General features: G+C 36.1%; 1 protein-coding gene across 2 annotated transcripts in view; it reads left to right on the top strand.

Moving 5' to 3' along the window:
• Med14 (mediator complex subunit 14) overlaps positions 1–12,823 on the top strand; it is a 70,418-nt gene that overhangs the window by 11,253 nt on the left and 46,342 nt on the right. For both annotated transcript variants that reach the window (XM_027927375.2, XM_027927374.2), the window contains exons 4-10: positions 4,315–4,488; positions 5,244–5,373; positions 5,935–6,063; positions 6,381–6,488; positions 7,028–7,160; positions 7,736–7,886; positions 8,550–8,661. In XM_027927375.2, coding sequence (XP_027783176.2) covers positions 4,315–4,488; positions 5,244–5,373; positions 5,935–6,063; positions 6,381–6,488; positions 7,028–7,160; positions 7,736–7,886; positions 8,550–8,661 — 937 coding nt within the window. The remainder of the gene's footprint in view (positions 1–4,314; positions 4,489–5,243; positions 5,374–5,934; positions 6,064–6,380; positions 6,489–7,027; positions 7,161–7,735; positions 7,887–8,549; positions 8,662–12,823) is intronic.

Genomic DNA, 12,823 nt, shown 5'->3' with positions numbered 1-12,823 from the left:
GTTCATGTACAATTTCAGCCCTGGCAGCTAATGGAGGGGCTAGAAGAATTCTGAAAGACACATATTTTGAGTCTCTTTGAGTAGACTCATATCCAGGTGTATAATATTGATCGAAGGTTTGTTTAGGGGGAGAATATTCTGTACCATATATGAAATTTTCCTTATGGGGGGAAATTTCTGTTAGTTCATCTATTGTGGTCTGTTGATGTAATTGGGAAATTAAAGTTCATAAACAGTCTTTTGTACAATGTGAAGCATAATTTAAAGAATAGTTTTTGTTATAAATATTAATAAACATGCTTATTTCAAGTTTATCTGAAAGTATACAGTTCATTGTTTTGGAAATTTGGGCACCAGTTCTAATTAATCTGTTTTGGCCTAAACAAAGAAGTGAGGTATAGTATTTCTGAAAAGTCTCAGATTTCTTTCAATAATTACTTAATTTGGGATGATATTTTATTACACATGTTCAAACCTTTAGTAAAAATTTAGGCATTACTAGCCGAGTATGGTGACATAGACCTGTAATCCAAGTGACTTGGGGGACTGGGGATATGGCTCAGTAGTAAAGAGCCCCTGGGTCAAATCTCCAGTAACCCCACCCCCCCCCAAAAAAAAAAAAACAAAAAGGTTAGACATTTCTGAAGTGTATCAAAGTCAAGTGTTCAGTTTTTTTCAAGTCTGATATTAAGTCCCTAATTATACCATAAGTATTAAAATCATGTATTTGATAGTACTAAGTTGCATGCTTCAATAATATTATCAGGCAAATTGGAAACTCTTGGTTTGAAATCAAGCTACATTGTATTCATCTTTCAGTGAAGCCTAGTACTATGTAGCATTCTTCTATTTGTTTTCTGAATTTGCTGTTCAAATAAGTCGCATTCTGAAGGAAGTACCAGACTTGCAGAAAGTTTCAGTGTTTTTATTTGTGAGTATAGACATGGAAGTGTTTTGTGTCAGAGGTCAAATCCATCAACTGGTCAATTAGAATATTGTTCATATTTTGACACCTATGTTCTCAGTCTAATGATCATTTAACTGAGCTCATTAGAGGTTCTTTTTTTTTTTTTTTAAGAAAAATTTTTTTTAGTTGTTGATGCACCTTTATTTTATTCATTTATTTATTTGTGGTGCTGAGAATCAAACCCAGTGCCTCATACATGTGAGGCACACTCTCTACCACTGAGCCACAACCCCAGCCTCTCATTAGAGGTTCTTAATAGCTAATGATCTCATGTGGGCGCATGTCTGTAATCCCTGCTACTCAGGAAGTTGAGGCAGGAGGATCACAAGTTCAAGGCTAGCCTGGACAACTTCTTGAGACCCTGTCTCAAGGTAAAATTTAAAGGAAAGGGCTGGTTATGAATGAAGCTCAGTGGTAGAGCACTTGCCTGGTATGTGCAAGGCCCTGGGTTCAGTTTCCAGTGCTGGAAAAAAAAAAAAAAGCTCTTTAATGCTACTAGCCATACTCAGTGTGTCGCTCTGTGTAACTGCACAGGTTATAGAGCTCTAGTGGTAATATAGTCTAAGTATGTTTTGTCTAAGGAAAAGAGAAAACCCTCATTACCATGCCTTTTTTCCCTTTAATAGGTCTATTGAGACACAATTCACATACCATACAACTCACCCATGTAGAGTGTATAACTCAATGATTTTTATTATATTCACAGATTTGTGCATCCATTACTACAGTCAGTTTTAGAATGTTCTTACCACCTCAAAAAGAATACTTACACCTTTTTGCTATCACCTCCAAGATCTCCTTTAGCCTTGAGCAACCACTAATCTGCTTCTTGTCTCTGGATTTGCCTGTTGTGAACATTTCATATAAATGAAATCATATGTTGCATTTTTTTTTTTTTTTTTTTTTGGGTCTGGCGTCTTTATAATGTTTTCAAGGTTCACTTGTGTTGTAAAATGTATCAGTACTTCACTCCTTTTTATGGTTGAATTGCATGGATATACATTTTGTGTTATCTTCATTAACAGTGGTTTGGGTTTTCAGTTCTTGGCTATTATGAATGATGTTGCTGTAATTAATCTCGTACAGTGTGAATATATGCTTTTATTCGTTTTGAGTACATACCTAAGAGTAGAGCATCAGGGTCATATGATAATTCTACATTTAATCACTTGAGGAAACTACCAGACTGTTTTCTAAAGTAGTTGCAGCTGGGTGTGGTGGTGCATGCCTGTAATCCCAGTGACTCCAGAGGCTGAGGAGACAGGAGGATTGCAAGTTTGAGGCCAGCCTCAGCAGTTTCATGAGGCCTTAAGTAACTTAGCGAGACCCTGTCTCAAAAATAAAAAATAAAAAGGGCTGGGGGTGTGGTGCCCTTGGGTTAAATCCCTGGTACCCAAACAAACAAACCAATAAATAAATAAGTGGTGCTCCTGGGTTAAATCCTGGCACATAAATAAATAAATTAAAGCGGCTGCAGCATTTTTACATTCCCACCTGCAATATATGAGAGTTCCAGTTTTTCCACAACTGTTCCAACACATGTTATCTGGCTTTTGAAATCTGGCCTTCCTTGTAGGTATGAAGTAGTATTTTATGTGGTTTCAGTATCCATTTGCCTGATGGCCAGTGATGTTGAACATCTTTTCATGTCCATATTGGCTATTTGTATATCTTCCTTAGAGAAATGTCTATTCAGTAGATCAGTTAAGTTCCAAAGGAGATTGTTGTTAACCATGTTAATAGTTGGTGTATAAATACTTTAAAAAAGAACATGATGATCATGAGGAACCTAATGAACTCACTAATAAGGTACTGGAAACTGAAGTTTTATCTTTATTAAATTTCTAAGTCAAAAGGGATGTAGCTGAAGCTAGTGTATTTTGAATTCAGCAAGTGTTTCATTACCCATGTTTAAGGTGGGTTTGGATAAATTGACATCCCAATAGGGTTGATGAAAATCTTCCCAGAGAGAGGATTTTGGTAGTCTTTGATCTTGACTTTGATTGATGAGCCTTTTCACAGTGACTCCATTGAGGGGACTCTTAGAATGGCCTAAATATCAGTGAAACCCAGTTTAGATGACAAGGGTGTGTTAGCAGTGATGTGGTAGCATTGATAGAAATCCACTGTGCTAGTTATAGGAGGTAACGTTTGTACTGTGCAATGCTGCATACAGGAGTCTAAGAGAAATAACTTGTTGTTTTGATTATTGGCTGTTTTCTGTGGGCAAGTGCCTTCATCTTTCCCTAAGCTTCAATTTTTTTTTTATCTCAGTGATTATCTGGTTCTGTTTCCTAAAGCTGTGAAAATTAGACAATAAATTAACTGTGGAAATATGAAGAAAATATAGGACATTGTGTGTGCATGATGTCTTCTGAGTGCCATGTTTTCACTTGACCACTGACGGCCAACATGAGAGGAAATTTTAAGTATTGTTCTAGATAGAACTAGAAGATAAAATTTTCAAGGAGGTAGTTCTCAGCTCTGTGATGAGCTCTGCTAGGTTAGGCATCCTTAGGAAATGCATTGAGGAGAGAAGTGATGGAAAGGATTTTTGTGTTGGGCAGGAAGTTGGCCTGGATCTTATAATGAGCAACATTTATTGTTTTCTGTGTTCTAGGCACTGTTCTAAAGGTTTTAATATACATTAACTCTTCTTTTTTTTTTTTTTTGCATTCACTCTTAATCTTCAAAACAACTTTTATGAAGTTAGGAATCATCGTGTCCATTTTACATTTGAAAAAACTGAGGCCTGTAACTGAGGTTAAGTAACTTGCCCAAGGTTACAAGGCTAATAAGTTGTGGAGTTAAAATTGAGACCAAGTCAGTCTAAGTCTAGGAGGGCATGCTTTTCAGTACTTCTCTACCAACCAACTCTAGCATCTACTAAGAGTAGAAGCATTTTATTCTCTTTTCTTTTTCCCAACTTTTTATATTTTGTGTGTGTCATGTTAAGGATGGAGAAATATATTGCAAAAAATTTTATTTAAAGTGACAAAATTGGGGCTGGGGATGTGGCTCAAGTCGTAGCGCGCTTGCCTGGCATGCGTGCAGCCCGGGTTCAAGCCTCAGCACCACATACAAACAAAGATGTTGTGTCCACTGAAAACTAGATAATAAAAAATATTAAAAAAAAAAAATAAAAAAATAAAGTGACAAAATTGTTTTAATGTAAAAAACACATGTATTAAATATGTTTTCTTCAAGTTATTGGGAACGTTTTTGAATACATATGGAAAAACCTATGTTAATTTCTTTTGAAGTTTACTTCGGAATGAGTGAATGATGTTTAATATAAGAAACAGATAGTTTTGAAGCAGCTGAATGCATTTCCTTTTGCATTAAAGATGATCTCAAGCTTCTTAGATCAGCAAGCCATCTTGTTTGTGGATACTGCTGATCGCCTGGCCTCGTTAGCTAGAGATGCTCTGGTCCATGCCCGCCTGCCTAGTTTTGCCATCCCGTATGCCATCGATGTCCTGACTACTGGCTCTTATCCACGGCTGCCAACCTGCATTAGGGTAAGTGCTTTGACCTTGTGCTCAGAAAAGTTCAAGCTTTTAACCTGCATTAGGGTAAGTGCTTTGACCTTTGTGCTCAGAAAAGTATTTGGTTTCGGATTAAGTAGCCTAGCAAAAAAAACATATTTTCAAAACAAGTACTTCATATGGTCCTTTTTCTCTACAAGTAAAATTGTACTTTTTGTGAAATAAATTGGGGCTGAAATTATCAAAATGGGTGAATCCTTTTTTTGGGTGGGAGTGGGCAGATGTGCCAACATCACTTAACATTGATTTCAGTCTGTGAGAATACTGCATGCTGATTGCCATTTGGAAGTGTTTTAAAATTTACTGTGCTAGTTTACCAAGTTGGTGTTACTATATTTTATACTTTTGAGAAGTATAGGGGCTAATGCACAAGGCCCTGGGTTTGGTACCTAGCACTCAAAATAAATTAATTAGAAAAATAAGTAGGGTAAGTCATCCCTTGATATTAAGTTGATTTCATAAATGGAGCATGAAGAAGACCATGTCATACAGTGGTCTAAGCTAGGCGATCAAGGAATTTTTGGCACCCTAATGCATGGTAGTAATGTTCACTATTTTTAGATGTGAACTGCAGAAATGAGTGTTGAGTATCTCTTGGGTCAAGTTAAGAAAACATTGTGTAAAGACAGGCACAGGTAAAAATTATGCCTTGTGCTGGGGGTGTAGCTCAGAGGAAAGGTATACAATGATTAGTTAAAAGTCACTTAACTTTTTTTTTTTTTTTAAAGGATAAAATCATTCCTCCAGACCCAATTACCAAAATCGAGAAACAAGCCACACTTCATCAGCTTAATCAGATTCTTAGACATCGGCTTGTAACCACAGATCTTCCTCCTCAGCTAGCAAATCTTACAGTTGGTATGTACCTAAGACTTTTTCTTTCTTTTCTTTTCTTTTTTTTTTTTTGAGATGGTGTCTTACTGTGTTGCTCAGACTGGTCTTGAACTCATGGACTTAAGTGATTTTTTTTTCCTCCTCAGCCTTCCAGGTAGCTGGAATTCTAGGAGGGTATGCACCAGGCTGAGATTCATTTTTTAAAGAATATTTTCTTAAATAGTTTTATTCAAAGAAATACTATGAAGTTTTGACACACAGTTTTGGTGTTTTTTGAGTCTATGCCTTGTCAGTCATCAGTCTCTTTAGTACCTAAAAATACAACGTCCATGTTGGACGAGATCTTGTGGAGTTGAAGGAGAAGGGTCCCTGATTTGAGTCTCAAGAAAATACTGTTTGTTAAAAGAGCTGCCTTTAGTTTCTTAATGACTTGGGTGCTGGCTTCTGTTCATGAGAGAACCAATGAATGGTTTGAAGACTTAAGAAAGAATTCTCAGTCTAGCTAAAATTTCTTTACAAGACTGAAGCTTAGCAGGAGGCTGCTTGTTGGGGAGCAAAGTACACTTCTTTCTCTTCTTCTAAAAGCAAATGGTCGCGTGAAGTTTCGAGTTGAAGGAGAATTTGAGGCTACCTTGACAGTGATGGGAGATGACCCTGATGTTCCATGGCGTCTTCTCAAGCTAGAAATTCTGGTTGAGGATAAAGAAACAGGAGGTAAATTACAAATACTGATTTAAATCATAAGTATTGATTTGAATGTTTGGTGTATTGTTGAAATATTCCTGCAGAATAATGAATCTGTATAGCAATTTATCCTGTAATTGGAAGCAAGTTTTATCATAATCAGAACTACCTACTGCCTATAGAAGTTTCAGTTCTTTCTCAGAGTATAGTGTTCCTGAATTTCCAGGGTTAATTTCAGTTCTTTTCTTTTTAAAATTCATTGTTAGTATACACTTCCTTAGTTGGCATCATGACGTGATCTGTACCCTTTTCTGATGAACTGCCTTCTTTTCTCCTGCCAACGGAAGATGGGCGAGCCTTGGTTCATAGTATGCAGATCAACTTTATCCATCAGCTGGTGCAGTCTAGGCTCTTTGCTGATGAGAAACCGCTTCAGGACATGTACAACTGTCTACGTATCCTTCTGCAATTTGAGACATATTATAAGGATTTTGTGTCTCCCTTTCCCTCCTACATTGTCCATTTATCTTTATTTCTGAACTGAAGCAGCTTAGCCTCTCCCCCACTTTGGGTAGAAACAAAACTGGGAAAGCAGCCATTGTGAAACATACTTCCCCATCTATAATGAAACAATGTTTAAATTTTACTATTGAATTTATAGGCAGGCCCCCAAAAGTGATATGTTAAAAAATAGTACTGTTTGGGGAATGAGTAGTACCACTTGGTTAATCCATATTTCCTAAACTTTGAATTAAGGGTCAACGTGGACCTTATGGTTTGTTTATGCTGGTTCAGAATTAAATATAAAACTTTTTTCTAAAAATGCCACAAATTTTACCACTTTTTAATATGAGTCATCGGAGAGAGATGATTCCCAAAAGTTCCTTCATACCCAGCTCTTTGGTAATGGGTGCTTTGTTAAATAAAGTTTATCTACGTTTTATTGACTGTTAGAGTAATGTATATATTAGATTTGCTTAACAAGATCTACCAGATTCTTTCTGCTTATCACTTCAGTTAGAAGTGTTACATTCCCAGACTCTAATGTTAATCCGAGAGCGGTGGGGAGACCTTGTGCAGGTGGAAAGGTATCATGCTGGAAAGTGCCTCTCGCTGTCTGTTTGGAAGTAAGTAAAATTGGTTCTGGTAGATTTATGGTTTGATTAAATACTCTTTTTTATTTTCTCTCTCTCTCATATGTCTGACTTAATATATACTCATAATGAGTATGTGCCCATGGTAACTTGCATTTGTATAGTCATACATGCTAGGTAAGCACTCTACCACTGAGCTATATCCCCAACCCCACGCCTTTCTTAGAACATTGCATGTTTCAGATCCATAAACATTTATCTGTTTATATTAAGATGTACTATTTTTTAAAATCTTAAGGTTAGTTTACTCTAGAGTCATACCAAATTGCTAAAAGACCATTAGGTTAGGTTGTTGAGTATTTTTTTTTTTTTTTTAAATATGTTTGCTTAGCACAGTTTTCTGTTTTCAATTATACCTTTTAAAAACTTTGGGAGAAAATCAGATATCAAGCTGTGTTTGAACTTTGCTTGATTCCCATTTTCTCTAAAGGAGAAGTGAATAGATACTGCTTAGAAGACAGGTTTTTCTGTTTTAGAGTTATTTTTTGATTATTCCAAAAGTTAAGCTGTGTTGAAATTTTTTTTTAATATTTCTTTTTTCTCTTCAGTCAACAGGTTCTTGGTAGGAAAACAGGAACAGCTTCTGTTCACAAAGTTACGATTAAAATTGATGAGAATGATGTCTCCAAGCCTCTACAGATTTTTCATGATCCCCCTTTGCCAGCTTCTGATTCCAAATTAGTAGAAAGAGCTATGAAGGTGAAGGATCTCAATATATTTTAATATGGTTTGATTAAATCAGTATGACTTAATTATAATCTGATCCATAATAATTAAATAATCATATTATTATAATTACTAGATTATAACATGATTAAATCAATGTAACCAGTTCTTTAAAATCGTTAATTGTTTCTAAAATCCTTTATGACATTTGTTTTGAGTGTTACACTTCTGTATTCATTGTGTTTTTACTTAACATGTGATACTGACATTGACTTTCACTTTTGGGTGGGGGTTTGCTGGGGATTAAACTCAGGGCATCGTGTTTACTAAGCATGTGCTCTACCACTGAGCCACCCACCCCCCAATTCTATCGCAAATTTTATAGTTCAGACCACTATTTTATTTTTAAGGTCTGGCATTTGATTATTATAATAACTGATACACACACGCACACACACATTTTTTAATCTCCTCATCAAAATATCAACTGTAGTTTTTTTAAGCTTCCAATATCACACAAGTTAATTTTTAACTTAATATGATATAAATTGATTTTTAATTTTATCTAAGTTTACTTTTACTGGTTAACAGTCAGTGTGATTCTTCTAAAATATTTTGTAGCACGGAATTCTACTCTCAGGCTTTTAAAGTAAAAATATTTCAATTGCACATGCACTTTTGTTGTTGTTTATGCAGATTGACCACTTATCAATAGAAAAACTCTTGATTGACAGCGTCCATGCAAGAGCTCATCAGAAGCTCCAGGAACTGAAGGCCATTCTTAGAGGCTTCAATGCCAATGAAAACTGTAGGTGTTTTAAATTGACATTTCTGCTTTGCTTTTCTTTAAGTTAGCATCCACATTTGTTGTATGAAGGGTCTTTTTTAAACACAACTGTTTTCATGGTACATTGGTTTTGTGTGGAGGCTGGGCATTTCCATGTTTTAACTTGTAAAATTTTCAAACTTGTTCTAATTTTTCTTTTATTTTATTCTTTTCTTTGCTTGGCCTCATTTTTGAAATGTTTGCATAGTGCCTCTGTTTCAAACTTTTTTTTACTATTGAAATGGAAGCTTTTAAACATGAATTTTATTTCTTTTACTGATGAGGCAGCATTCCAAGTATTTATATTTATAAAATACAACTGAGTAAAGAAGAATTTCATCCCTTTACAATTTTTTTGGATTGTTAATATAGTAACAGGGTTCAAAATAAGAAATGCATTTAAAAACAGAGTGAAAAATCTTCCAAATTGACAAGTCAATCTTTTAGAAAGCAAAACCCTTCATTCTATATAGGTTCACATCATAATGAGCTTGTTTACTATGCTACCCCAATTGTTTTAACCATGATTACCTTGTGCCCCACTCGCAAAGTTAATTAAGTGAGATGATGTAAGGTGAAGTAGGAAGGTAGGAAGGTAATTAAGAAGATGATGTAGGTGAAAGTAGGAAGTCTTAATAGTGCTAGTAGCAAAGATACTGCCTTTTATCATCATCACAAAGCCCAGCTCAATCCATTATACTTAAAAACAGCTTCTTAGGTATATTAGTAACCTGGATTAAAGCCACTTTGAACAAAAGTATATAAAGGCACTTTTGAAGAAAAGGCCAAGTCAGAAAAAATTACAATATTCATTCAAATAGATTCTGCTGCTTTGTTGCATAGTGGCATGACTAGACTTGGCTACAACATTCAAAATAGAAAAGAAGTTTTTTTGAATGTTCTTATCACAGAGAAATAATAAATGTCTAAGGTGATGGATACATTATCCTGATTTGATCATTACACGATGTCTACATGTAGCAAAACATCACGTAGTACCCTATAAATATGTACAGTTATTTTGTGTCAATAAAAAGATATATGTTCATTCAAGAAAAATGAATAATAGATGTGAAAAGGAGGATCTAAGACAAGCCAAAGTATTAGCTTACATTTTTAAAGAGATTAAGGGAAGGGCATCTTAATGGAATTGCAAGTATGGACCTTAAGAAAAAAAAGAAAGGGTGTACCAGAACTCTGCTGAATGTATTGATTAAATCTTACTTTGCAAGGAATGGATGGGAGTCCATTAGCCTTATCAGGGTTCAACATTAGAATTGTCAGTGCTTAATAATCTTAATGATTAGCTTCAGTGGGAACCCCCTCCACCAATCTCTGAAGCAAAGATGTTGAATACATGGCTAAAAATTATGATCAGAAAGTATAATTGAAACCCATTGGGGTTAGGAAGGGTGCTGAATCCCCCCTTTGTTCTTTTTTCTTAACAGCTTTATCGAGATGTAACTCACATCGGATTACCTCATTTGATGGTTTTCACTGTACTCAAAGAGTCGTACAGCCATCATAACAGTCTAATTTTAGAACATTTGAATCACCCCCAAAAGAAACCCTGCACCCATTGGCAGTTCCTCCCCATTTACCCTTCCCCCACCTCCTGACAACTACCAACCTACTTTCTGTCTTCACAGAGTTGCCTATGTAGACATTTCACATAAATGAATCATATAATCAGGGGTCTTTTGCATGTTGTTTCTAACATAATATTTTCAAGGTTCATCCATGTTTCAATACTTCCTTTTTATTGTCAAATAATACACTGTATGGATATTCCATATTTTATTAATTCATCATGGCTGGACATTGTGGTTATTTCCACCTTTTGGCTATTGTGAATGATGCTTCAAGTTTTTGTGTGGACATACATTTTCATTTCTCTTGGATATATGCCTAGCAGTTTAATGGCTGGGTCATGTAGTAACTCTGTTTAACCTTTTGATATGTTTAACACCACTTTACAATCCCATGATAGTGTGTGAGAGTTCTGTCTTCTCCACGTCCTTACCAACACTTGTTGTCTTTTTGTTTCTAGTGATTGTGAAGTGGTATCTCATTGTGGTTTTGACTTGCATTTCCCTAATGATTGTTGAACATGTTTCCATATATCTTCTTTGGAGAAATGTCTCTTCAGATCCTTTACCAATTTTATAATTTTTTTTTTCTTTTTTAATGGAGTTGTAAAAGTTCTTTATATATTCTGGATATAGGTCCCTTTTCATATATCATGATTTACAAGAATTTCTCACATTTTTCTCTGGTTGTTTCTTCATTTTATGGCATCATTTATTTGTAGTACTGAATTTTATTTTTTTCGGGGCATGAGGGTGATCCTGGGGATTGAGCCCAGGACCATGTGCATGCCAAGCAAGCCCTCTACTGCTGAGCAACATCTCCAGGTCCCCCCCCATCCGCTGACCAGTGTCTCGCTAAGTTGCCTAGGTTGGTCTTAAACTTGTGGTCCCCTTACCTCAGCTTCCTGAGTAGCCAGGACTGAGTAGTCAGCACCACCACACCTCACCACACCTCACCACACCTGGCCAAGTTTTTAGTATTGATGATGTTTAATTTCATCTATTTTTTGTTGCTTGTGCATTTGCATCAAGCCTAAGAATGCATTTCTTCAACCCGAAGTTATAAAGATACACACCTAGGTTTTCTTTTATTCGTCTCATATTTAGCTTTTACATTTAGATCCATGATTCATTTTAAGTTCATTTTTGTGACTGGTATAAGGTAGGGGTCCAACTGCATTGTTTTATATGAACATATGCAATTATCTCAGTAACATTTGTTGAAGACTGTTTTTGCCTATTACTTTTTCACCTTTGTTGAAACTTCCATTTTGTTCTTAAATTAAGACTTAAGACTAAGCATTTTGCAATCTTCATTTTTTTAATTTCTAAGTTTTTAAAATAGTAAAATGCTAAAATTTTATTTTTTAGGATTCCATAAAATAAGGTTTGTGATCCTTTGATAGATTGATTTACTTTGGTATCATCTGTAAACAAAGCTTAGTAAGTAAAAAAAAGTAAAATCAAGCCGGGTATAGTGGTGCACACCTTTAATCCCAGCAGTTTGGGAGACTGAGGCAGGAGGATTGGAAGTTCAAAGCCAGTCTCAGTAACTTAAGGAGGCCCTAAGCAACTTTGTGAGACCCTGTCTCTAAACAAAATGTTTTTAAAAAAGGGCTGGAGGTGTGGCTCAGTGGGTAAGCGTCCCTGGGGTTCAATCCCCGGTATCAAACAATAAAATGAAATTAGTGTGATTGCCAGGATATTTAAATTATTCTGAAAAGTAAGCCAAGTTTATGTCTACATAGAAATGGTTTTGTGTACTGTTCATCTAAGTGCAGAAGATTTCTCTTTAGTAGCATTTGTAGAGATGTCACTACTTGCATAGCCAAAAGATCTGAGTTCAGCTATGTGCCCTTGAACAAGTCATTTACGCATCTGGGCCCCATTCTCCATCTGTGATTTGAGGATATTAGTTGAGACTTAGCTAACTCTAGTAGCAGCATGCTACAGCAGTGGGTTTCAAGCCCTAGGTGTGTGTGATCTCAGTGTTAGGGACAAGTGTTTCACGGACAGTGATTTTGGAGGCAAGGGAGGAGCTTTCATATAGGGTTGGTCCCAAGTCCTGCTTTAATCAAGGCATTCTGCAAATACAACTGCTAGAGGAAAAGGTCTGCCGATCCACCATTTTCAGGTATAATTTGTTTTAAAAATTCACTTTCATGAATTTAGACTCTTCACGTGGTCCTATTTGATCTCTTTTGGGGTGGAAAATGTAGTCTGTTCTTGGAATCCCTTAGTGCAGCTGGAATGTTTTCCAGCTCCTAACTGGAATAACCTGAGCAAATGAGTAGCATAAAGATTAGAGCATGGGGTGCGGGGCGGAGGGAGAACACACAGCTAAACATTTTAGACAGCTCAGATGGCAATGTGTGGTTTTGTGGAGGCAGAAATGGCTTAGGGAAGAAGAAGCTCAGGACTTTGGAGAGAAGATCAAAATAGACAGTGTGAGGTGCTAGAAGTGACTCCAGATATGTCCCAGTTCACAGCAGTTGCCTGACTCTTGGGAGCCAAATTGTGTTCCTTTGTGTTGTAGTCTACCCTCCAGCACCTGA

The sequence above is a fragment of the Marmota flaviventris genome, chromosome X (genome assembly GCF_047511675.1).
Source record: "Marmota flaviventris isolate mMarFla1 chromosome X, mMarFla1.hap1, whole genome shotgun sequence".
Lineage (NCBI taxonomy): Eukaryota > Metazoa > Chordata > Mammalia > Rodentia > Sciuridae > Marmota > Marmota flaviventris.
This window is presented reverse-complemented; position numbering and strand designations above follow the sequence as displayed.